The following is a 27496-nucleotide window of genomic DNA, read 5'->3' as shown; positions in this document are numbered from 1 at the left end:
ATTAGCCTTAATTATACAATAATCAAGAAAATTCTTTTTGTAATTTCTAACCCGACAACGCTTGCGTGAGTACGCGTAGTCGTGTAGGGGCGTTACTATTCGTTGATGTGGATGGACACCTTCATGAGGAGTAGATCCATACCGTCCATCCGGTAGGCCACCATTTTCTGAAATAGATTATTAAAAATAAGGTTGATTTATAACTTATATGTACCACACCATCGAGAAAAGTTGAGATGGGAAGTTATGCCATTAAAATAGTCCAAGTTGTGTGGGGTCCAACGTAGTGTTTATATACCATCTAATCCAATCATCTGATGCTGAACAACAGGATGAATGGATTTCCAGAAAATAAGGAGATTCTAATTCTAAAGTGGGTCATAATACCTAAATTTGGAGTTTTTATGAATGATTTTGCACTATTCCCTTTGGTGTGGTCCACCTAAGTCTCTTATAATTCATATGTTTTAGTTCCACGGTCAAAATGTGACAGATAGAATGATGAACGTGTTGGATCTGATGTATATTCTTCTCCACGTGGTGCTCCGTTAGTTGTTGACACGCCCTCGGGATGCGTACGTGTGGTCAGGCAAGTGCAGTCCTTTCTTACAAAAAGGACAGCGCGAATCTCGCGTGGAATAGAAACAAACAAGGCCGTTCACACGTGCCACAGTGGCACACCTATTACAAGATCCTGTTCATTCATCAGGTGAGTCTCAAGACCTGTCACATAAATCAACCTGATTTACTTATTAGGTGGGCCACACATGTATGTTTATCTCATACTCTTGATTACAGCTTCCCAACCGTCGGATCTTTTTGTACACGTGTGTATTAATTGTCGGATAGGATAAGATGATTATAGGGCCAGGGTAGTGATCGATGTGGGCCCACCTGATGATTTTACCGCTTCTGTGATACTGGTGGCTCGGGGGCACGTGGGCTGCGAGTCGTCTTTCCTTTATTAGAAAAGATTTGGTACTCTGCCGGAGCAAAGTAGTTCATACTCTTGCACTCATGAATTTGTACACTTCTCATATATTTCACTCAAATTGAACCATCCGTATCTTGGGTCTCACCCTTTTATGGCCAAAAACTAAAAATTACACTGAAATTACATCGTTACCTACCCGATTGGTTGACATCTAAAGGACGGTAAAAATGAAAAAAGGAATTAATTGTTCCGATTGGGATCATGGCCTATCTACTCTGGGTCCCACCCGTTTGGATCTTTCATCTTGAGTTATATACCACGTCTAACCATACGCGCATGCGTATGAACATCACAGCACCGCTGAGTATCAAGTAACCCTCCTTTCCTTTTCAATTTCTTGATGATTAATATCTACCCCACTTTTGTAATGTATTTCAATTATTTCTTCTCTTTTCTATTTTTTTTTTTATTAATAGGACTCCGAACATGCACGTGTGGCATAATCTAATTCAATTTAAACCGTCCAAATTACGGGAGATACTATGATTTGATCAGCTTCCCATGATCTAATCAATTGAACGGCGGATAACACTGATTAAGTGGAATATTCTTATTTAATCTGGACTATTTTTTACTTTCATTTCAACTGTACACCAATCTCCAACTGAGTCATTTAATTCAATTTGATATTTATTTCTCATCCAATCTAATTCATGCCCCACAATTTGGACGGTTTATTTTAAGTTATTCTCATTCCACGTATGCATTTTTTTGTGCCTGCATATGAGTAATCATACTCTGCCAGAGTACAAAAAAATTTCACCTTTCCAAGTAGAATTTTCTTCTCCTCCAAGCAGGGGGCTTCAGATAGAGATGGAGTTGGATACATTGGTTTCTGTTAAAATGCGCACATGGAGATGATCCCATCTCCTTCTGATTGACTTTCTAGAACTGGTTTTTTTTTTCTTTTTTTTCTTTTTTTTCTTTGAAAAATTCCCGCAATTTTTTCATCTTGGTTTATGTCTTTTAAGCTATAGATGCCTTTTTCTCGTCTTTGTGGCGACTAGTCAATGGTAAAGAAAAATGAAAGTCTGGTCAAAGACTCCATGCACAGAAGCTGTTTCTTGAGGGGATTGGATTTGTTTGTGTTTTTTGAGTTCTTTATTTGATGTTTTATAAGCCTTTGAGAGAGTGGAATGTGGGAAAGATTGGATTTTTGAAGAGTTGGTTGAGAGGTTTTCTGTTGGTGGAGGTTTTTGGTTTTTGGCATTGAAAGTTGGGAGTTCTTGTTTTTTTGTCTGAATCTTTGTTTTTTCGACCTTTTTTTTGTCTGAAGGGGTGTTTGGTTTCTGGGTTTTTGTTAGAAAGAGGGGACTTGAAGGTAGAGGTTTTTAGCTTGAAAGGTGGGGTCTTTTGTCTGAAATTGGGGTCCGTTTGGTGTTTTTGATTGTTGGTTTGGAGAATTGAAGTTAGTTTTTTTCTGGGTTTCTGTTGGAAAGTGGAGATTTGAAGTTGGTAGTGGTTATTGTACTGAAAAATAGTGTTTTTGGTTTGAATTTTTTTGGGAGCTTTTTGGGTTGTGGATTTGGAGAATTGAAGTTGTTTTTCTTTCTTTGATTATAGTATTTGGTGGGTTTTTATTTTTTTATTTTAAACTTGGGCTTTTCAGGTCTTGTTTTGGGTTTCGATTTTAGGATTTGGTGTTCTTGAACTGAGCTGAAATTGTTAGAGAATGAATGGTGGAAGGAGAAAGAGGCTCCATTTCAGCAAGTTATATTCCTTCACATGTGGAAAATCGTCATTCAAAGATGACCATTCCCGGATCGGTGGGCCTGGTTTCTCCCGGGTAGTCTTCTGCAATGACGCGGATTGTTTTGAAGCCGGAATTCAGAGCTATGCTACGAATTACGTTTCGACGACTAAGTACACGTTGGTTACTTTCCTCCCGAAATCGCTGTTCGAGCAGTTCAGGAGAGTCGCCAACATGTACTTTCTAATTGCAGGATGCTTGGCTTTAACCCCGCTTGCTCCCTACTCTGCTGTCAGCGCCCTTGCCCCTTTGATCCTCGTGATCGGGGTCAGCATGGTGAAAGAGGCCATCGAAGATTGGAAGCGAAAAACGCAGGTAATTTCCTTTCTGAATTCTGATATTATTAGTACTTCGTTGTATATCTGTAATATATATCTGTATGCATTGCTATTGATAGTGGATAATTCAGTAGCCATTGATGCTTGCTGTTAGTGATGGAGAGATGATTACTAGTTTTTTGTGTGAAGCTCATGAGCGGGATGTTTCTGACAAACATTAGAATATCCAACGGCTAGCGTTGCTTTATAATCTCAGTGGGGAATGCCTTGATCATGGTTTTTCTCAAGTGGGTCTGCACAACCTTACTTAAGGAGGGGATGCTAATATGAAGCTCGGTCTTTGTGGTACACATGGAAAATATGTGGGGTGATTGATACTGTTGATCTGGTGGGCCACCATATCGACCTGGATCGGAGTGTTGTAGCTATCTGAACAATCGTCTGCGAAAGGAAGGGTTGGCTCAGAACAGAGCAATGGTTGACATTCAACAGCCAGAGCTAACAACTGGATGGGCAGAATCATCTGATCACTGCGAATTTTGGCCTCTGGCCCATCCATATGTGGCTCACCAAATCAACAGTCCCAATCACAACACATGTTTTTCAGGTCTACTGTGCAGGAGCTGCATAGATCTTTAATGGCAGAAGCTGGACCCCACCACTGTATAGGTGTTGTGGCCTAAGATTAGGCTGTTCTGGTCATAGCTGGGTTGCACACTGACACAGGGATGAACATGATGATGTCGATCACCGTCTTCCTCAAGGATAACTACTTCGAATCCACGAAGCTTCTTTGGACTCCTCACAGAGTCTTCTGGAATCCACAAGGAAAAAAGTAAGAAAATAGAAATAATATTCTAGAAAATTCGTAAATTGATTGATGTATGAATAAACGAGTTTACACCCCTTTAAATAGGGATACTAAGCCATGGAAGAAGTTTCGGAATTAAACTACAACTAAAACTCCTAGAAATCATGACTTACTATAAATAGTAAACTTACTATTTATAGACAGTTGTGATTCCTACTTGTGTGAATGGTTTTCGGTCAAAAATGTTGTTCTCCTAATTATTCTAAGCACTTTTCATGTTAAGTGCAACTCCTAAAGCCCAATGGATGAAGAGTTATAACCTAACTAAAAATTACTATAAATAGTAAAAATGGAAATAAGACAGTAATTCGACCGTTGATCTGATGGTATTTCGCAAATTTGGCTTGCACAACCAGGTGTAGCGGGTTGGGTGGCTAAAGTAGCTCGTCCTACCCCAAAAACATATATGGCACGTTGGATAACTCATTCTGGTTTGCGAGATACGCCTGTTTTAAGGCCCTGACGGTCCGGATCACTTCCGCCTCCAAACGGGCCTTCTCTGATCCATCTTGGCCATGAAACTGTCCGCGACTCACTCTACATCACACACGTACCAAACGAAGGAATAGTTAAAAATAATTGATCCATGGTCCACATCCAGTTTGCATGTGGTCTGCTTGATGACCGAATCAGCTTAATTTTGGGGCTGTGACACAAGTGGCATGGCCCATGGATATGGTAATCCTACTCTCCCAAGTACCTGTAACAGTTTTCTCTCGTTCTTCAGCACCCTTCCGGTTAGTTGTTACATGGACCTGCCTATGAAATTCATATAACTGGACTTCCCCTAATGATTCTGATGAAGTCTAATTGGACCCATCTTCAACCCTGACCATGTGATCATATCCCATTAAATAATGATCATTTGTTTTAATTGTTCATTTCTGTCAACTGATCCCGATTCCTAGTGTCTGTATTCCATTATTTTGGCCATGCAATGCACCAAAATAACTTCATTGATTGAAACGTTTTCAGGATATTGAGGTGAACAATCGAAAAATCAAAGTTCACCAGGGAGATGGAACTTTCGGTTACACCGAATGGAAGAATCTGAGAGTTGGAGATATAGTGAAGGTGGAGAAGGATGGATTCTTTCCTGCTGACCTTCTCTTACTCTCTTCTAGCTATGAGGAAGCTGTTTGCTACATTGAGACCATGAATCTCGATGGTGAGACGAATTTGAAACCGAAACAAGCATTGGATGTGACTTCGAACTTGCACGATGATTCTAGCTTGAAGGATTTCAAAGCTATAGTTAAATGCGAAGACCCGAATGCGAGTCTCTATTCTTTTATTGGAACTTTGGATTTTGAAGAGCAACAGTACCCTCTTTCACCTCAACAGCTTCTTCTTAGGGACTCGAAGCTCCGGAACACTGACTTCATATATGGTGCTGTGATCTTTACGGGCCATGACACGAAAGTCATGCAAAATTCAACGAAGCCGCCATCCAAACGAAGCAAGATTGAGATGAAGATGGATAAGATCATCTATTTCCTGTTCAGCGTCTTGGTCTTAATGTCTGTTGTTGGATCGATCTTCTTTGGGATTTGGACTGGAAAGGATCTACAGGATGGAAAATTGAAACGATGGTATCTCAGACCGGACAAGACCACTATCTTCTTTGATCCAGAAAATGCATTTGTCGCAGCCATGTTACATTTTTTGACAGCCTTGATGTTGTATGGCTACTTGATTCCCATCTCATTGTATGTATCCATAGAGATTGTCAAGGTGTTGCAGAGCATTTTCATCAACCAAGATGTGCACATGTATTACGAGGAGGCTGACAAGCCCGCACGGGCCCGCACTTCGAACCTGAATGAGGAGCTCGGCCAGGTTGACACAATACTTACGGATAAGACAGGCACTCTGACCTGCAACTCCATGGAGTTCATCAAATGTTCTGTGGCAGGAACAGCTTATGGCCATGGTGTTACAGAGGTTGAACAGGCCATGGCTAGAAGGAAAGGATCACCATTGGTTCGGGAGGTGGGAAATGGTGATCATCTTGAGGACCAAGTGGATAAAAGATCATCTGTTAAAGGTTTTAATTTCGAGGACAGACGGGTCATGAACGGAAATTGGGTTAATGAGCCCCACTCGGAAATCCTTCAAAAGTTCTTTCAGGTGTTGGCAATCTGCCATACAGCTATACCTGAAGAGGACAAACAGATGGGCAGAATTTCCTATGAAGCCGAATCGCCGGATGAGGCAGCCTTTGTGATTGCAGCAAGAGAACTTGGATTCGAATTCTACAAAAGAACACAAACAAGCATCTCATTGAACGAGTTGGATCCAGTGTCCGGAGTGAAAGTCGAAAGGTCAGATTTCATTTTGTTTTGCATTCTGTTTGAGTATGAACATTTACTGCATTCTGAGTTCTTCGCTGCTGAGATATTTCATGATGCATGTCAAAAGAATTCGCATTCCTTTGTTCGACCAAGCACTAGTAACAGCAGGGCCTTCATTGGGGTAACCTAGGCTGTTCAACTGGTGGGACCAATCATTTGGTAGGCCATCCCATAAAAGATGAACCTAGCCATCCAATGAAAATGGACAATTGCAACAAATGGTCCACTTTTAATGGGGTCCAATCAGATGGTCAGGTTCATCTCATGGGGTAGACCTGAGCCATTCCCATTGCATCCACCATGTTAGCCCACCATGTAATGATTTTGGGATTACCGAAAGGCAGGTCCCACATATGCAGTTTTTGGGCTGAGCAAATGCTCGATCAAGCATTATATATTTCTCAACTGCTGTGTGTTTGCATATATTCAAGAGAACTTAAGATGACCTACATTGTCTTTTCATCTAATCAATGTGTTTCCCCGCTTTTTTACAGGTCATATGAGCTTTTGAATGTCTTAGAATTCAATAGCTCCCGAAAACGGATGTCTGTGATTGTAAGAAATGAGGAGGGCCAGTTGTTGCTACTTTGCAAAGGCGCCGACAGGTTTGTAGCCTTGCGTTATTGCTAAATACTACTAAACACTCTTAGGCATGACTGAATTCCTTATGGGCACGTTTGGTTGCACCAAAATCACGATATTTCATGATTAATTAGTCTAATATGCTGCAAAATTTCATGAAATTTAGTGCAACCAAGCACACCCTATATCTAATGTTTTCAACTTCAATTAGCTTGTATTCTGATCCTCGTATGTCTTCTATCCAGTGTCATGTTTGAAAGGCTTGCGAAGAAGGGAAGGGATTTTGAGGATCAGACGAGGGAGCACCTTAATGAGTATGCTGATGCTGGCCTGAGGACCTTGGTGCTTGCATATCGTGTACTCGCTGAAGAGGAATACAAGGACTTTCGTGATGAGTTCAGCGAGGCCAAGAACTCAGTCAGTGCAGATCGGGATGAAATGGTCGACGAAGCAGCGGAGAAGATAGAGAAGGATTTGATCCTTCTTGGCGCCACGGCTGTCGAAGACAAGCTGCAAAATGGGGTAAGCTTAGAGATTAAAAATAAAATAAAAATGAAGTAGTTCAATGTGAGCCTCTGTGCTGGCAGTCGTAGAACTTTTGCCAATCTACCATTTAATACCAGACCCAAATTTTTGGGATGACGTAAGCTGTTGATCTGGTGTGTCTTATCATGTGATGAGCTATTCCCTATCAGGTGATCATAGCCATCCAATGAAACAATTGCAACCAGGAGTCTGCATTTATTGGGGCCCCAATTAAATAGTTTTTACCATCTGATGGGTGAGTTGGGATATCTCCCATCCACCATAGTGTCCAGATGGATGGTTTAAATCGCAAAGATATGGGCCTCACGTGAACTTTTTTGAGGCAAGAAAGTGAACCAAACATTGCATATGCCCTCTTTTTATCAAGTACGCATGTATTCTAAAATCATTTTCATTTGGTCCAGGTTCCTGAATGCATTGACAAGCTTGCACAAGCTGGAATAAAGATATGGGTCTTGACTGGAGATAAGATGGAGACTGCCATCAACATTGGGTATGCTTCTAGGACATAGCTTTCATGGATTTTTACATTTTGTGATGTCTGAGGTGGTTTCTCCTCCTCATCATTTGCATATTTCTGACTGGAGTTTGATTTTTTTTTTTTTGAAGGTTTGCATGTAGTTTACTCAGGCAAGAAATGAAGCAGATAATTATCAATTTGGAGACCCCAGAAATTCAAGCATTGGAGAAAGCGGGCGACAAGAATGCCATTGCTAAGGTACATGGTACTTCATCTTTTTGGTGTTTGTCCTCTCTCTGGCATCCGAGATCTTAAACTTCTTACATGCCCATTCCAATTTCCAACTGTTTGGAATTGAAAGTGTGATTTCATTCGTAACCAATCATCCTTGGCGACTTCTTTTTAATGACTTTCCCTTCGACGGCTCAATAAAGAAGTTAGTATCCATAAAATTTAGAAATTGGAAGGTGCATGGTTTTAAGACCCGGCTGAGTCAGGTGTTTCTTGGACGAGTTGACTCAGATTCAGCACTACCCAAACTAGTTCAACACCCCTAGTCACCCTCCACTCGGGCGGGTTGGGACTGGACTTGAGACGGAACAAGTCCATGCAAGTCTCCTAGTCTAACAACCATGGAAAGGACTCCTCATTTCATTAAATAGCATGAATATTTGGATTTATAAAATCTCTCCACGCCTTGAAGATCACCCAATTCTTGAATATGAAAGAATTAGAATGTGTCTATTTATTCTCAACTTCTTTTATCAGATTCTTGTACCTCATCTGATTTTGAGACGGATTATTATAACGTTGAGTTGGTTTATTGTCAATCTTTTCAGGCATCAAAGGCTAGTGTTGTCAATCAAATAACTAACGGGAAGTCCAGACTCACCACCGCGATCGGAAGTTCTAGTGTGTTTGCTTTGATCATTGACGGCAAATCTCTCACTTTTGCTCTAGAGAAGGATGTCAAGAACTCATTTCTAGAACTGGCAGTCAGCTGCGCATCTGTTATTTGCTGCCGCTCATCACCCAAACAAAAAGCACTAGTGAGTTTGCAAGCTCTTCTCGTCCCAATTTCCCTTCGTTTCTTGAAATTACATGTGGGTGTCGCATTTCCCAATGCATGCGGAAAGCACCACATCTAATCACAAGTTAGATAAGAAAAGATTGGGTTTCATATTTCACTTGTGAGTTTGGTGGAAATCAAAGCATTTGCATGTGACGGAAGCGAAACAAATCGATTTGGATTTACTTTTAGGCATGCATGAATTAATATGAACTTAAAACATACCTTTTATAGAGAATGGAAGACGATCGGTGCTCGCTCTTACATTCTTCTTCTTTTTTTGAACTAGTCACCAATGGGTTTCTACTCGATAAGCCAATGAAGCTTTCTTGAGGGTGTGGAACTCTGTGGGGCTTCCTAGGCCACTCCTATGTATTTATAGACTTGTAAGCCTTTGCCACCAAGCTTTCATTGTCATAGAGGGATCTGTTTAAGGTAATCCTTGTAAGGTTACTTAAGCTAGAAGCAACACTCATAATATATTTGCCTAACTACACAAGAACTTTGATAGTGTTAAACCTGTCTAAGTTTGGACGTTTCAACATGTAGACCACATGGATGTATGTGATTACCCTGTCTCATATTTTACATATCGCCTTTAGGCCCATTGTCCTAAGCCCATCATATCCAACGCCATGATTGATCATCTAAAGACAAATATGCACCATTAATTTTATAAAACGATGCATATGATGATTTCAAAATCAATTGTTTAGTTAAAATGATTTACAAAATTATTTGGCTGGCCATATTGGTTAATCTTTCTTAATCTTGATATAAATCTAAACTCATAAGGATCTTAGATCCTTTATTGAGAATCTTAATCCCATGAGAACATGCTCGGCCACCCAACTCACCATGATCCACCTAAGCGGCTCACATATAGGTGAATTAAAGCACTTGATCAAATCCCAACTAGGACCCTAGGTCCTCTCAAACCTAAGCCTAATAAGCATAGGAATTGCATGCTACTAGACGATTAAATCTAGCTTGACTTCCTCAATTCATTAGGGCCTGTTTGATTTTTCAAACCGGGTGTGAATACCCTGTAAATGAATAATTATTCCCGTTTCACTCGTTTGAAAATTCATCCGAATTTTTGCATGGGAAACTGGCTCAAAAGAGCTACTTTAATTTTTTTTGGACCCAATAGTGAGGTATATGATATATCCTTTCAATGGTAAGTGTTTGATTCCCTTTTTCGTATGGCGTGGTCCACTCGAGTTTTGGATATGCCTCATTTTTTTAGCTCATGCTATAAATTCATCTGGCATAATGGATGAACGGTGTGGATAAGAGAAATGCATCACAGTGGGACTCACAAATATTTTGCACTGTTTTCGGTTTCCGTGTCCAAAAAGTAGGTAGTCAAATCAAGTACGGGTGAAAATATTGTAAATGCATGAGGAAATAATTATTGCCCCTTTTACTTGGTATTTACCAATGCACTGGGAAATCAAACAAGCCCTTAATGTGTACACATGCACACACCTACATGTGTGGAGATGATGTCCTGTGGTAGAGATTCACTATATTCATAACAGTCACACCATTTATAGTGGCCCATCGTGGATTAAGCTATCCCAACTTGTCTGTTGGCCATGACAATATTCTAGGTTTATGGAAAACCGAACAAGTTAAGCCTCAGAATGTATTTCACATCGAATTTGCCCTACATCATTCCTTAGGGATATGACCTCAATGAAGTCTCCAATGAATCTGTCCCAATCATATCCGTTCCATGTATACACAATAACAATAAGTAATAAACAAAGTATTAATGAAGAATATATATAATTCATTGAACTAAAAGGGCAACATTCTAACAAAAGTAGGAAATTAGAATCATATCCCCCTGCCCCCCCGCAAAAAAAGAAAAAGAAAAAAGAACAAGTGTTCATGTCTGTTTTGGAATCCCTGCCAACTGCAACTTCAAGCACACCAGAATGCATCCTATGTTAATGCTTGTCATTGATTAATCTAAAGTGGGTATAAAAAAATGCAGGTCACAAGATTGGTTAAAGAGGGTACAGGTAAGACGACATTAGCAATTGGTGATGGCGCCAATGATGTGGGTATGCTTCAAGAAGCAGACATTGGAGTTGGTATCAGTGGCGTCGAAGGAATGCAGGTAAACAACATAAAAACTTAATGATTGATTTTTTGCACTTAGGCTACTAAGTTCATTTCCTGCCATTTCTTAAATTTTGGTGACTCATCTATCATCATGTGGCATCTTTCAAAAAAAAAAAAATCTATCGTCATGGGTGGCATACATGCATTTCAATCTAGACTGCCAAATCATGGACCCATTGTGAACAGTCTGTTACCAAAAGAGTTGGACAAGCTGATCCGTCTGATATCGGTTGTTGGACCACTGACCATGTTCATTTGCATGGTTCACTTGATGCACACCAGCGGGAGGTTAGGTTCATCTAATCAGTGCTGTTTTCAATGAGTCTCACGATTTTGAGAATCTGGATTGACGTTTGTTCATGCTGACATGCATGGTGGATGAGCCGCAACCATTCAAGCAAGAATTTTTTCCTCTGTAACTTCCATTCTTCTGTCATTGTACTATTTTAAGTTCTCTTGACAACTGTTTGATTTCAGGCTGTCATGTCAAGCGATATTGCCATTGCTCAATTTCGATTTTTGGAGCGGTTGCTGCTTGTGCATGGACACTGGTGTTACAGAAGGATCTCATCGATGGTACTATCTCCACTCTTGGAAATTTTAATTTGCAACCTCTCCACTGTTATTACTTCTCCATATCTTACATTGAGATTGATGTTCTCCTCGTGTCATTCTGCAGATATGCTATTTCTTCTACAAGAACATTGCATTCGGTTTCACTCTCTTTTTGTTCGAGGCATACGCATCATTTTCGGGCCAAGCAGCATATAACGATTGGTACATGTCATTATATAATGTCTTCTTCACATCTCTTCCTGTGCTTGCTTTGGGAGTGTTCGACCAAGACGTTTCTGCACGGTTTTGTCTGAAGGTATGCCTGCCTCTCATCCCTCATTTACTGACTACCATGTGTGGTTGTTCTGTTCAAATCGGGACCATTTGATCGATCAAATGGTCAGGGTGTCAAATGATTTTTTGGAACCAAAAGTGACAGTCTGTCGCCCCATGATGAGACTGTCATGCAGCATTCTGCCCTTTGAAATATTTAAATTGGGGGTTGGATCCCCTGCAAAACTTTTTGGGTTAAGCTTAACCTGTGTCGAGGTTCATGGGGCAGATTGTGATGTATGCATGACATCTAATCTGTCCATCATGTGAACTTCCTCATGTTCTCCTTGGCACCCAAAACTCAGGCCGATTCAAATCTCAGGTGGGCCACACCACTGGGAATAGTTGGGATGGGGATGCTTATCGTTAAAAAACCTTCCACTTGTGGGGGCCACTTTGTTTTGTACATGCTATCATTTAGAAATGTGCCCCACCAAGATGAATGCACACCTCCAAAATCAGGCTATTTGAAACCTTAGGTGGGTCATTCCATATGATTTGCGAGGTTTTAGGCATGATTTTACATGGTTGGCCCAAATGAGTTTTGGATTGGCCTGATTTCCTGTATGAAGGAGCACACGGCGGTTGCACATGATGGATGGATTGGATGTCATGAAAACATCATGATGGCCCCACACATCGCATTACAGGTTACAATTAACCTACAAAACTTTGCAGGGGAACTGGCCTCTTTAAACTATCATCATCATCATCATCATCATAGCCTTGTCCTAGCTATTCGTGGTCCGCTTTTTAAATAATCTAATTCCTTGTAGGATTATTTTTTTCCTTGAACCACTATCTATACCCAATCTTACCACCAATTCTTGAATAGCATGACTCATCCACCAAGCACATGGCATGAAAATGAAATTTGATCAAGAACGTCCAAATCATCACGTGCCCAATAGCCCAAAACTTGCACTGATTGGGCAATCTTAACCCTTAAATGGATGGTTAAAAGAAAAATGGCTTGTGATCAAAATAAGAAAGTTGACATCAGATGGTTAACATCATCCAGTTGGTGTGTTTTTTCTGGCTACACTCCATCCACAATGGGCCCATGATATGGTCACTCTCGATTGCCATACATTATGCCACGTGTATGGTCGGTCAATAACTCATCACCACCATTTATGAAATAATGGAATATGCATGTAGTTATAGCCCATTTATATATAATGGAGATTGAGAACATTCAAATCACCCCAAAAAAATAAAAATAAAATTGCAGCACACTTGAGAATGTTTACTTACAAAATTTATCTTCTCGCTCCCTATGCAGTTCCCTCTCTTGTACAAAGAAGGCACGCAAAACGTTCTCTTCAGCTGGTTTCGGATCCTCAGCTGGATGTTCAATGGCATTATCAGCGCTGTTGTCATCTTCTTCCTCTGTGTGGCTGCATTGCATCACCAGGCCTTCCGTAAGGGCGGCCAAGTCGTAGACATGGAGATCCTTGGTGCAACGATGTACACATGTGTCATTTGGGTCGTGAACTGCCAGATGGCGCTCTCGGTCAGCTACTTCACATTGATCCAGCACATCTTCATATGGGGCGGCATTGCATTGTGGTATCTCTTCCTCCTCATCTATGGTGCAATCACGCCTGCCATATCAACCACTGCCTACATGGTCTTCACTGAAGCTTGCGGCCCAGCTCCTATGTACTGGCTTCTTACCCTTTGTGTGGTGATAGCCGCCCTCCTCCCGTACTTTGCATACTCAGCTTTTCAAATGTGGATCTTTCCCATGTACCATGAGATGATACAGTGGATTAGATTGGTTGATCCAGAGTACCGCCAGATCGTGCGGCAGCAATCGCTGCGGCCCAACACAATCGGTTTTACGGCACGGGTGTGAGCTAAAACCAGTCATGTAAAAGATAGAATTCAGCAGAGGATGCAACTGTTGATAGAGCTTGCCAGGCAATTGTACAGTTTGATTCCAAAGGACTTAAAAACCCCATCAAAAGGGCCCAAGATGAATGAGCCATCTCCTTTGATTATCAGAAACTAAGAATTGGATTTGGGAGCATGGTTTCTATAACCTTATGTGGATTAAGTTCAGAAGCGAGGGTGCCTAGTGTTATTAGTTCAATGGGCAGAAAATTCCCCCAAAAGATGTAAATTCCATTTCTTGCGCTCATGGCAGCTCAGGTTTTTGTTTTTTGTTTTTGTTTTTGTTTTGTATTTGTTGCTTCTTTTAGTTACTTCAACATCAAGCATTTATATTATACTGAAGAAATCAATTCCAATTTTTTGGATTAAAATCAGATATTGAGTCCTTTGACTTGCATAAGTATTTTCCTCCTGGTTCTGTTTGCTATATGCAAGCTGCACCGTTAGATTATGTGCAGTCCATCTGCTCCTATGTGTCATAGCACATGTTTATATGTATGTGATGCAGGAAGATCCTTAAACAATGAATGAAAAGGAAGATTACCGTCTTTGCCAACCATTCAAAACCTTGAATCCACAAGGTAGCTTTTAAGTTCACAAGAAATAAGAGAGAATTCGAGTGATTTTTATTAAATAATAACCTAAAACTTTTTAATTATATCACTTAATTTAAATTCAAAAGTTATCCAAAATAGTAAAATTCTAACCTGAATTCATAGCAAAACTCTCTCAAAGTCTAATTTGTCAAAAATATAAAAGTCTAAATAAATCTTACAGGAATATTCTCAGCCTAATTACAAGCACGACTTGAAAGGCAGAAATCCTAAAACTGCAAGTAAATAAGAAATACAATAAAAACAGATTTTTTTTTGAAAAGTAAAATTTTCCTAAAATTGTGGTGTTGAAGAACAGCGTGTTTTATGGCAGAATGAATGAGTTCAGCTAGCTTGACCTCAAAAATATCATTACATAAATATCTATAGGACAAGTCATGTGTTTCATGAGGATGCCCAAATCAAAAGTTATGGCTGATTTACGGTTCACAATTTAAATGGCAATTTCTCCATGCTCAGAATGGATATCTTTGATCTTATGTCATGCCGTACGTAGGACTAGGTCCAGTTGTGATGGGCTACTTCTGCTTCACTTTTCTTTAGGCTTTTCTGGTCCAGCCGTGCTAATATAGGCGTGGCACATCGCACATCAGTATATGGATCTTTTGGGTGAATATCCGATGCATGCATTTACATGTGGCTGTGATTACAGTCATGTGTGATGACATGTACACATTTTTCACCCAGCATCAGTTTTCATGCACTTGGTTGACGTGTGCCAGCCCATCTACCGTACACTGCACAATGCACAGTAATTTGGACCATCCAAATTGTGGACCAAAGAAGAAAGGATGCAACAAAAAATGCAAAGGACCAACTCTCTTCACCTATCCTATGGTGCCATGATCAGGAACTTCCACTACAAAGGGTTTGGGAAGAGAGCATTAATTTCTAGAAAGTGGGGTCCCATGGTTTAGTGATCCAAAACACTGATATAATGGGACCCACAAACCCTTGATCCAAAATCTGTCAGATTGGAAGATGATTGCTACTGAACATTTGGCCTTTTAGTGGTTGAATGGGAACTGCTTTTCTGTATTTGTTTAGGATTTTTCCCATCTGGGGAGATTTTTGGTGTGTGGACTGTTCGCGGCGGGACCATGGAATCGACGGTTTTGGGTCACTGAACGATGGGTCAGTCACTCTTGTATAGACTGAAAACCTCAACTTGAACCACCTTCAACCATTAAAGCACAACCATATCTTGAGTTGAATATGGACTCAAAGAAACATCCATCTTACTACACCCATATGTACAATTTGAAATGGGAGACCTGAGCTCCCTGTTGTGCAGGGAGTTTGTAAATGTGGGGGCCACGGTTGGTCTATCCAAGCCTTTGATTTGATGGCTGCTGAATCTTGATGACACAGTCCACCTGAGTTCTGAATCCTGCTGATTTCCGCCGCATCGAATTTTCCATACGGAGTACATTCGATGCAGGATTTGGATCTCCCATACACATCATGGTGGTCCCACCTCAAGTCGTATGTATTGTGGTGGTGATGCCATGGTATTAAAACATATACAAATTCACAAATTTCTTGTAAAATTTTTCGAATTTATTGTGGCTTGATAGCCCCCGATTAATAATCATGAGAAATCCTTCTTGTAATAGCTTCGACGGATGTCCCACAAGAGGTGGCCAATCGAATGGACGGTCCAGATCAATTGGGTGTGCACTCCAATCAGATGATGGGAATGGTTTATATTCTAAGCTTCGTTGTCGTTTATTCATTTCATTCTTATTTCCCAAAAAATACATGAGCCCACCTTCAAGATTTTAGATCAAAAGCTCCACTTCATCATTTCTATACATGCTCACCGTGACCATCTATTAAAACCTGGCCCATTCCATGCAACATGGCCCTGATCACTTCAATTTCAGGATGATCTTCATTATCTCCAGCTACAAACTGATGAACAACCCCATCCAACTCAATCAGACTACACCCGGCCGTCTTTGCCACCCCTCTATCTCTCATCATCTTCCTCACTCCCTCCGCATTGGACCATTTACCGACGCTTGCGAATGTATTCGCCAGCATCACATACGGAGAGGCATTGCTGGCATCTAGTGCTATAAGCTTCTTAAAAGTCCACTCGGCGAAGCTCACATAGCCATGGTTAGAACAAGCACTTAGAAGGCCCTTGAGCACCAAGGTGTCAGGCTCCACAGGCATTGCTTGTACCAAATTCCACGCCTCCTCAACGTGCCCGGTTCGGCCAAGAATGTCCACCATACACCCATAATGTTCTACTCCCGGAGCGATGTTATAGAAGTCTTTCATACAGGCAAAGTGATAGCGACCCGTGTCGAGAAAACCACCATGGCTGCACGCTGTTAGGACCCCGATGAATGTGACGCGGTCCGGTCTAAATCCTAAACTAACCATCCTATTGAAGAAATGCAGTGCTTGATTGCATTGCCCATGGGTAGCAAGTGCCAAAATCATGGCCGTCCAAGCAGGTGCATCTCTTTGAGGCATTTCATCAAACACGTTCATTGCATCTACTATAGACCCGCATTTTGCATACATGGTCAGAAGTGCGGTGCCAAGGCTTGCAGTCAGAGGGATGCGGTTGCGCCAGATGTATCTGTGCACCCAATCCCCTTCCTTGAGGGCACTGACATGCGCCGCAGAGGATAGAACTGAGACCAGAGTGGCCTCAGTGGGGTCCACTCCTGCAACCCGCTGCATGTCACGGAAGAGAGCCAAGGCTTCCACATGCTGCCCGCTTTGCGAGTAGGCCGCAATCACTGCACCCCACGAAACGGCATTTCGTTCAGGCATCTCATCGAACGCCTGGCGAGCAGCATCTACCAGGCCACAACTGGCATAAGCAGAGACCAATGCAGTGTAAGAGACGATGTCTCTGTGAGGCATTTTGTCGAACACATGCCGTGCCATTTCAATTAGCCCGGTATCAGCATACAGGCTGACGAGAGCTGTTTGAAGGAAGGGATCGGACGCGAAGCCGAATAGGGTGAGATGGCAGTGAATGTGTTTGACGAAATGCGGAGCTGAGTTTTTGAGGCAGGATTTGAGGAGGAAAGTGAAGGTGAATTTGTTAGGAGGGGTGGCAGGGGATCGGAGCATTTGGGAATAAATGGAGAGAGCATGGTTAGGTAGAGAAGTGCGGAGAAGGGCGTTGTATGTGAAGGTTGAGGAGGGGGTGAGACAGGGGATAGCGAGGGTTTCGTTGTGGTAGAATTTCCTTTGGGTGTGGTTGAATTGGTTGAGGGTGGAATGGGAATGGTTGTGGTTTAGTTGGTGAGTGGTTTTAAGGTGTTTTTGCGTTTGGCTGTGGTTGAATTGTGTGATATGGTGTTTTAGCGTTTGGGTGTGGTTGAATGGTTTGCTGTGGTTGAATATCCAGGGTAAGGCGACATGTAGGCGTAGCATCCAGGAGGAGCACTATCATGCGCTGCGGGTGGAAGTGAGAGGAAGCTGTCATGAGACACCTGCGTTTTGTTTTCGGGTCTCCAAAAGGGTAGATGATTGTTTTTCCTAATATATCCATTTATCACGTAGGTTTAGGGATATTTTTTTTAAAAGCAATGAAACCAACCATCTGTGTCGAACATGGATGATTGCCTAACTAAAAATTAGAATAATATATTTATAAGATGTAACATATGTATACAAAAAGTCAGGTCGAGCTGCAATGACTAGAGCCCAAACACCAACTTGAAAATTGAATGGGTCATGATGCATGACCCATGCAATCTCACCGGTGAGCTAGTAGGTCCAAGCCCAACCCAAAGCTGAGTTGGACTCATTGGGTTGGACTAGCTCAATGTCATCCTTAGAGATGATGCAGTGGAGGCCAGGAGAACATAAATAGGGTAGAGTCATCATTTTAGAGCACATTTCTCTGTTTGTTTTTGGTCTCGTGTGTTGTATGCAGGTGTGCTACATTTGATTGTGTAGCTTGATTCAAATTGAACAACTTTGACCCCAGTCACCAAAATAGACAGATACGTTAAATATGAATATATAAAATTGAGACATAAGAAGATCGTTTGCATACTCAACTACTCGCACAAGATTGTTATAAGATGACCATGTGACTGTTGGAGGTTGGGGTTCTTCATCCAAAGATGGGTTGTACTTTGATTTCTGTACGAATGGACTTTTGTAAAATTGCATGGAATAGGATACCACAGTTATGCACAAAAGCTTAATGGATGCTGAAATTCTTATTAGAGTGTTAATGTCAAATAAGATGATTTGGAACTCATTAGTTTATGATGGATGTGAACATGGATTCACCTAGACTATTGTATTAAAAATTCATTAATTCGTCCAAGAACTGAATGCACTTTTATAAGAAATTGATTTGTAACGGTTATAAAACGGCTAGTTAATGACTTTGTTGATAGGATCGAAATAGCATTCAATTGAATCGAATGTCCGTTAATAAAATCGAACTGTTTGTCATTCCCGTCGAGAAAATCTACGAATTAGGCAGTTTGGTTGCTAAATTGTTTCTTCGATCGGATCGAGCAGGTCTTCATTTCCGTCATCCAGACCTATCAATAGTTTGTCGATGGAATCGATAACCTCTTAAAAAGAGGTGTTTTGGACTATATTTTACAGCAACTTTGTACATATTCTAGCTCTATTTATCATGTTCCAATTAGGTTTATAAGGTTAATGAATACTCAACAAAGTTTACCTATTAAGGTTGAGATCATCTAAAAATTCAAGGGTTGTTATTTGTTAAAAGTATGGATTTAACGCTTAGGAATCACCAAGGCAATGGATGGGACTCCAGGGGACCAAGATCGACGCCAGAAATTCAAGAAAATTGAGAAACCGAAGCTCAAGTGACCCGAAAATCAGCCAGAATGCAAGATCACAGGGTTTCCACCATCCGTTCAGCTCGAAACTTCGTACATGGCCTAAGGACCATAAATTAACTATACATGTCAAATTTCAGTCGTTGAAACCCTGTGAAAATGGCCCAACGGACGGATCAGCCCATAAACCATTGATTTTGGGCCCATCTGTTACTTGGATATGCTTCAAAATTGGTATTGACGGTTTAAATGATATGAAAGAATGGATGGACAGAGCGGATTTCAAAAAACATCAAAGTGGACCCTAAGATGTAGTGCATGTACACCATGTACACGAGGACTCGCCGTGCACCGAACGGATGAAACGGTCAGCAGGCGAAGACCGACTTCCTCTTCAAAATTTCTAAAAACGCAAACAGCGTTCGAGCGGCATCCGTCGGTTGACCATAGTGGGTCCCAATCATCATCCAAATTACAGATCTGGACCGTCCATTGGTCTCCCATCGAGCCTCTTGTCACTGCCTAAGTGGCAGAATTGTAGAATATTGCGAGGATCTAAACCCAATCGTTCGAACGTAATTCGGACGGCAGTCTAAAAAAACTCAGTGGGCCACATCGAAATCAGTCAAGAACCATTCACGTCCGAGTTATTTTTCGTCCTTCATCTAATGGACGGCATGGATTTCCCATTGGAATTCTATTGTGGGCCCACAGACACTACTGACTCAAATAGCATCCGCGTCTCTGTTTCTGTCTGCGAAACAGAGGCTGTGGATGATCTCAGTGGGCCATCATCATGGACCAAATAATCAATCCGAGTCGTCCATAATGCAGAGGGGTGCGATCTGGTCAAACCCATGTTGATTTTGTGTACTCATGCATGCACACGTGCTGGTTTCAACAGTCATAAACGGATAGCCCTGCACCGATTGCAGCGTGATTATTACCTTTGGCCGCGTCAAAAGCATTCCAAAACCAGTCATCTCTGGCTGAAATTTTGAGGAGAAGCTGGTGAACGGAGTGGATCTCCTGTCCGAACTTAAGAATGGGCCCCACCGAAAAATTTACGTAAGAAAGCTCTCGCTGCTGCGCAAGAAAAGGTGCGGAAGCTTCAACCGACCCAGCCTCCGTCCTCACCATCCAACCGAGACTTCTGCATGAAGTCTCCACGTTCCCAGCTGACCGGAGGAGACCATATAAGCAAGAGAGAGAGAGAGAACCAGCGGAATTTTAGCAGGGATCAAAGGGCTTGGGCTGGACGTGGATTCAAGCTTCAGAGAAAGAGAAAGAGAGGGAATTTTTAGAGTTTTTATTTTGTTCCTTTCCTTATGATTTTTGAGAGTTCTAGCCCAATTATGTCAGGCTAAACCTCTTAGCTAGGGCTAAGAGGTGAAGCTTGTGGCGTGATGGGAGTACTCCTATGGTTTTGATTCATGTTGAACTGATTTTGATGCTAGTTGATTTTAGGGAATGCTTTCAGTTTTTAAGGGTTTGTTGTGACTGAAATTACAATAGATCTGCGATGGCTTTGAGTGTTTCTTTCCACTCTTTATGTTTATGACGTCAGAAAGCCCTGTTGTTCATCATTGTCTCATGGGCATGGTCGGATGACGGTACCCTTCCTAACCTTCATGCATTGTTGATTGGTTGGTAATTAGTTTAATTCTGTTGTTTGCTTTGTCTCCTAGGCATGGTTTGGTGATGGAATCCATTCTAATTCATATACCTTTCATCTCGTGAAAACTAGATCAAGTAAGTTCAGTTTAATTTCTATAATTCTTGATGTAGCCATAAAATCTCCCTGATCTCTACAAGTGGATCCTCTGAATCCCTAGTTTTCTTCTTCTGAATTCCTTAAGTTTTAGAGTAATATTTCACCATTATTCATCAATTTATATTTGATTTATATTTCATCTTAGGTTAGTTCTATTTCTATCTAGTTTCAGATAACGTATAGGTTTCAGTCCCTTGGGATTCGACCTCGGTCTCACCGAGTTTATTATTACATCACAACCCTATACTTGGGGAGTGAACACTAACCTAGGTTTTTCTAAAATGAATTGCATGAATCTTATATAGTTGTCGGTGTTTATATAAGAATTTATGATTTTCCTTAAAATTCCTAATCGTTAATATTTTTTAACAGAACTAATACTAATAGTTGGTTGAGGCACAATTTGCTGAGACACGGCATATGCTCTTTTGGTAAAAATTGTCATCATTCGATTCAAGCTCTTAATCTGACTAGCCATCCACCCGTGGAAAGTTTCAATATGAATTTGAAATTGCTTGGCCTGAACTCATTATTGTTATGCAATATGTTGTATCCTTATTTGCATATCGTGTAGTCCAGCTGACATTATCTTAGGAAGATCAATCCAAGATAAAGATGCATTGGGAAGATTAGGTGTCGAGTTCGACAATAACTCAAGTATTAGTTGTACCTGCATTTGTGGTTGGATTGTCTCAAATTTTGCTCCACATCATCTCCGACGGATTATACACGATTTTCACAATTCGGAATCTCTAAGTCAAAAATAAATTTGTGGAAAATAAAGACATTATATGTTATAATTCGTAGCAATATTGCATGTCATGTTTATGAGGGTTATCTTGGTAAAATAATTTTAATTTTTGTATTTCCATTTGATTGTTGACCACAAGAAGGTTCAGAATACACCAACAGACAACTCAATGGTTCACTAGGTAGCCCGCTTTTGGACGCCTATTGCCTACCGACCATGATGTTTGCGAGAAATCCACCCCATTAATCTGATTTGCCAGCTCATTTGCTCAAAATTGAGCAGATCCTGAAGTGGGCCACACCACAGTAAAAAGTAGAGGGGAAATTCCTGCCAGTGAAACCTTTCCAAGGTCCACCCTAATGTTTATATGCCATTTAAACCCTTAATTCACAAGGTCATTTCCACTACGATGAGTTTACAAAAATATCAGTATGATCCAAAATTTATATGGTCCCACTACTGTTTCAATGGTGGATGTTCAATTCTCATTGCTTTATGTCATGGGGCCTATGTGAGTTTTGGATTTACGTTTTTCTTGAGCTCATGTACTCACATGAGATTGAAAAATAGATGAATGAGATTTAATTTTTACAAACATCACAGTGGGCCCCACCTAGCTTCCTAACTTAGGAAGCTCTTGCAATCAGGGTCAAAACCTATCCCCGTGCCCACTTTCTTACTCTTTGTGCATGGCCTACCATGACAATACTTTGAAGGGCTTTGAGGGTATTGGGATTACATCCATCATTCAACGGCAATTTTAAATCTTCACTTTTGATGAGATTTTATTTCATTACTTCTGCTTGGATTATTGATTTTATTTTTATTTTTCCTTTTATTGTTTTTAACTATAGGTGAATTGCACATGTTACTAAGCTATTAATCTATTTTACAAGTTAGTGGCCTATTGATGACGTCCTAAAATAATTAGATTATCAACTACATCACTAAAATTACATCAATAGAATGATACGAGAAGTCTAAATATTGGCCAAAGGTTTGGTCATGATCCTACGCTTGTGGCTCATTTAACGTAGGGCACTAATGTTCAATCAAACATTAAGTCAAGTATGAATCTGGTGTGCCTACACACAAAATTTAAATAAAAGCTTTTGATCGCATGTGCAGCATGGTGTTTGATTGAGTTGACCAAACAGACACTTGAGTGGGAGGTGTTGAAAAGTTGTAGGGACATTCTTAATGGGATAGATGACTAGATCATCTACTGAATTAGTCAAATTTGGCCCATAAATTGGACGGTTGAGATGAAAAATTACCATAAGCTCAAGTTCATCAAATAAGAGTCCCCGAATCAGAGATTGTCAAGCCAATGTGATTTTTGAATAATGGCATCCCTCGGTTTGGACGGTATAAATTTTAGTCAATATATTCTGTGCGTTTAATTTCTGAGTGCTTGTGTATCAACTATCACACTCGGCCACAGTATCAAATAATTCTCCCTAACAATAATTAGAGTCCACTTAAATTAAAGTGGAACATGTGAAGAGATACCTAGCGTCGACTTCAATGAATTGTTAGGGTTCGTTCTGTCCATGAGGTTGCACGGTATCACTAACATGTGTCACACCGTTGGGGGCCACATGAAACATGATCAGATCATCCCAACTGTCCAATCTCTGGTCACTATTTTGAACAACCTATGGCCGAATAATCAAGCTTGATTTGTAAAGGTGAACGAAATTCATTGAAATTTTTTATTTCCAATGGTCTAAATTCAGTCTTCCATATCAATGGTCAGAATCATCAGTCTAGATTAAATTTCTTACTGTGGCAATTCTAGGATAAATCTCATAACACGGGCGGTTCCGATCATCAGATCATCTTTACATGTGGGTCCTAATAGGGTCACAGGTGATGTTTATCCTGAGAGACATGTAGGCAGAACAAATTCAATTATTTATAGTTTGATAACCTCGAAACAGGCAAATTAACGCTCCAGCAATGACAGAAAACAACGACAACCGTCCATTGCGATCCCTCGTACTAACATGGCTCAACCGTCCCAAAAATAAAAAAATTGCTTGACCTTTTGAGAATTAAAATATGTTTGGGTTACCCAAAAAATAATAATTTTTCTTGACCTTCTTGGGCAGTAGAATATGTTTCACGAGAGATTTAAATGGCCCCCATAAACTTTTCTCTAAAAAGTGAAGTTGAGTATTGTGGGGCCCACAAGATGTGTTTATGACATCAAACACTTCCAATGGTGCACCACACCGTGGTTATATGACCACAAATAAAATCAGGCTAATTCAATTGCCAGGTGGACCACACCATAAAAGACAACACACACCACCCAAACATCTCCACATTCATTTGTGTCCCACCTAATGATCCGATCGGCTTAATTTTTAGTTCCACTATGATCATCATACCAGATGTACCTTTGGACGGTTTGGATGTCACGCACACAATGTCCCGCAAATGCTCTTAAATTTATAAAAATTAAAAATTAAAAAATTAAAAAAAATTGGTAAACGAGGGTTGTATAGTCATTTCATCCCTTAGGGAGAAGGGATGAGGGAGCGTTATCTTTCCGCGAGAATTCCTCCGCGATTATGATACTTCCACGTGAGAGACGCTGATTGGGTTTCTGAAAAATGGGATCCGTACATCGGTGATCCAAACCATTGTTCTATTGCCACCCACCGTTGATGGATGCTAACCATCCATTTTCACGGTGCACGTCAGAACCCAACAAAACTATGGTCTGATTTACGTAAAGGACAGGTTCCACTTAGCGGATGCAAGTCAAATGGCCCAACACGTTTCCAACCCGGTTTGAGGCCAAGTCATCAGTCGCCAGGGAGAATGAATGAGAAAAGAGACTATTACTTTTTCTACGCTTTCTCGTGCTTCCTACCTTTTGGAAGTGGGGACGCGGATTTCCTGCGAAAGCCTTTCGCAGGAAGTTCCTGCGCGAGGGTAATGGGTGGGGCCCACCACCATGTTTTTTGAAAATCTACCCTGTTCATCCGTTTGGCGATCTCATTTTAGAACAAGTGATAAAATTTTAGATGGATCTAAAACTCAAGTGGGCCACACGAGAGAGAAATTTGGGGAAAGAAATACTTACCATTGAAACCTTCCTGGGATCCACCTTGATGTTTATATGCCATCCAAACCGTTTATAAGGTCTTTACCACTGGGATGAAATGAAAATACAAAAAAATTAGCCTGAAGAAAAGCTTTATGGCCACAAGAATGTTTCGACGGTTCTAACTGAATATCCACTGATTCCTCTCGTGTGGCCCACTTGAGTCTTGGATACACCTCATTTTTGGTCAAATATCCTAAAATGAGCTTGCCAAACGGATGAACGGGGTAGATGTCCCGCAAACATGGCGAAGGCCCCACCGAGAATCCTTGCGCAGGAACTTCCTGCGAAAGGCTTTCGCAGGAAATCCGCGTCCGCTTTCTCGTCCTTCCACACGACACGCGTTGTTACGCTTCCAAACAAACGGAACCGGATTGGCCACTCCCCCTGACACCAGCCAATGGCTGGTGGTCGGTGCTCTGTGGGGCCCACCATGATGTATGTGTTTCATCCATGCCGTCCATCTATTTTTAAAGATCATTTTACGGTATGAGACAAAAAATAAGGTATATCCCAGTCTCAATTGGACCACATTACAGGAAACAGTGTTGAATGAGGGTCGACCGTTAAAAGCATTTTGGGAGCCATAAAAGTTTTGGATCCAGCTGATTTTTGTTTTTTCCCTTAATCTGGGCCTGTATGACCTAATCAACAGATTGGATGTCAAATAAACAGTACATTGGGCCTTAGGAGGATTTTAATGCTGGATATCCAATCGCTATTGTTTTCATGTGGTGTGGTCCACCTGAGATGTATATACCTCTCATTTTTAAAAACAAGCCTAAAATGATCTTTAAAAATGGATGAACGGAATGGATGAAACACATACATCATGGTGGGTCCCACGGAGCACCAGGGCTGGTGTCAGAGGGAGTAGCCAATCCGTTTCCCCAAACATAACCGTGCATTTGGGACCCATACCATACTTCTGTTGTCACCGACGGTCCAGGCATCGCATCCCCAAAATATCCAATATCCAAAATTTAGTCATAGGTCTTTGAACGTTTTCACTTGAATGTGGGTCATTGTGATATTTCTATTTCCAACCATCCATTTACATGGCCCACGTCGGAACCCAACACAACCATGGACGAGTTTCCCTAAGGACGGCCCCAACTGGAAACGGATTGGCTACTCCCCTGCGACTAGCCAATGGCTCCTCTGTGGACCCAACATTATGTAAGGGGTCGTTTGGCACCTTGGATTGGAGGGGATTAGAGGGGGTTTCAAATCCCTTTGGTTGTTTGGCAGCATAAAGCAACTGGGGATTGTCAATCCAGGGGGTTCCCAATCCCCTCTTTGAGGGGGTTTGTAATCCAAGGTGAGAGCTTGGATTACACCTAAAATCATTTTAATAGTTGCACGTGTAAATGTAAGTCATTGTACACTATCATTCTACTAGGCACATGGCCCACTAACGATGCTCAGCACCGTCCAAACATTGTTCATGTAGATCAACACCGTCCAAATATTGTCCAGCACCATCCAAACATTGTCCATATTAATCAACGACTAAAAATCGTTGGTTAGTCACTTGGACATAATCTTGTGCTTGCGGTCCATCTGAGACTTGGAATTTCATCATTTTTAGGCAAAGCATATATTTTAGCGGGCTTATCACAACCATAGTGTCAAAAATTATATATCTCACTAATTGGGGATATTAAAGTTGATTTAGTAATTAAATTCAAACCCCCGTAAATATACCATGTATAGGTATTTTTGAATTAAAGTTGATTCACACTCCAGGTGCCAAACACACCGAGAGGATTGTCAATCCAGGGGGCTTCCAATCCTGGGGGTTGCGAATCCAGGGGGTTCCAAATCCACATTCCCAAACAGGCCCTAAGCGTCTCTTCCATGCCGGCCATCCATTTTTCCAGGTAATTTTATTATATGAACCTAAAACTGAGGTAGATCAAAATCCCAAGTTGGCCACACAGTGTTGATTGAACTCTGACCATTAAAATCTTCTTGGTTTTGAATAAAGGTAATATTTGTTTTCTTTCCTTCATTCAAGTCCGTATGACCTACTTTACAGCATGGATGTCAAATAAACATTAAAGTGGGCCGTAGGAGTTTTTAAATGATAGATCACATGAGATTTTCATCTGCCTCATTTATAGGATAAATTATTTAATTGACGTGTAAAAATGAATAGACTGTAGAGAAAACACATAAATCATGGTGAGCCCACGTAGCACCGACCACTAGCTACCTAGCTAGTTGCAGCATTATTAGCGAAACCGCGTCCGGCCCAACTTGGGGTAACAAGTCAATTGTTCTGACGCCAGTTGGACTCAGGCAAAAAAGTAGGCTATTTAGAATAATGGGTTGAGCTTGGATTTAAGCCAGCCCTATCCGGACCAACCCCTGTATTGAATGATCGGGTCCCGATCTTAACTCAACTCGTAATCTGAAACAAATGTGTTCTAATAAACGGAAGGGAATGGCTGGTCTACCACACAGCACCCACCCCGGTGGTTTGTTGACATCACTAAGTTCAGTGTTTTTCTATTTAGCAGCAAGATCATTCTTGTAAGGCATGAGCCAAAAAATAAGACATATCTAAATATCTAGTGGACTTCATTACAGAAAAAGTAGTCA

At 41.0% G+C, this 27496-nt stretch overlaps 2 protein-coding genes across 2 annotated transcripts; one reads left to right on the top strand and one right to left on the bottom strand.

Moving 5' to 3' along the window:
* Positions 1 to 1910: 1910 nt before the first annotated feature.
* On the top strand, positions 1911 to 14201 carry LOC131237753 (putative phospholipid-transporting ATPase 9). The gene is made up of 11 exons (XM_058235705.1): positions 1911 to 3059; positions 4869 to 6217; positions 6742 to 6852; positions 7075 to 7351; positions 7780 to 7868; positions 7985 to 8093; positions 8675 to 8884; positions 10910 to 11035; positions 11518 to 11616; positions 11720 to 11911; positions 13214 to 14201. The coding sequence occupies exons 1-11, from the start codon at positions 2667 to 2669 to the stop codon at positions 13787 to 13789; spliced, it is 3531 nt and encodes a 1176-aa protein (XP_058091688.1). The 5' UTR covers positions 1911 to 2666; the 3' UTR covers positions 13790 to 14201.
* Positions 14202 to 16250: 2049 nt separating this feature from the next.
* LOC131228065 (pentatricopeptide repeat-containing protein At3g62890-like) lies at positions 16251 to 17540 on the bottom strand. Its single transcript, XM_058223896.1, has one exon. It carries the CDS (start codon positions 17538 to 17540, stop codon positions 16251 to 16253), a length of 1290 nt encoding a protein of 429 aa, XP_058079879.1.
* Between the last annotated feature and the right edge of the window lie 9956 nt (positions 17541 to 27496).

This window comes from Magnolia sinica, chromosome 2, assembly GCF_029962835.1.
Source record: "Magnolia sinica isolate HGM2019 chromosome 2, MsV1, whole genome shotgun sequence".
In the NCBI taxonomy this organism is placed as follows: domain Eukaryota; kingdom Viridiplantae; phylum Streptophyta; class Magnoliopsida; order Magnoliales; family Magnoliaceae; genus Magnolia; species Magnolia sinica.
Note: the sequence above shows the minus strand (reverse complement) of the source record. Positions and strands in the feature narration are given on the sequence as shown.

Coding starts and splice junctions, on each gene's coding strand:
- LOC131237753 (XM_058235705.1), top strand. CDS start 2,667: ATGAATGGTGGAAGGAGAAAGAGGCTCCATTTCAGCAAGTTATATTCC. Junction 7,352..7,779: donor AAGACAAGCTGCAAAATGGG/GTAAGCTTAGAG, acceptor CATTTGGTCCAG/GTTCCTGAATGCATTGACAA. Junction 11,617..11,719: donor ACAGAAGGATCTCATCGATG/GTACTATCTCCA, acceptor GTCATTCTGCAG/ATATGCTATTTCTTCTACAA.
- LOC131228065 (XM_058223896.1), bottom strand. CDS start 17,540: ATGCTCCGATCCCCTGCCACCCCTCCTAACAAATTCACCTTCACTTTC.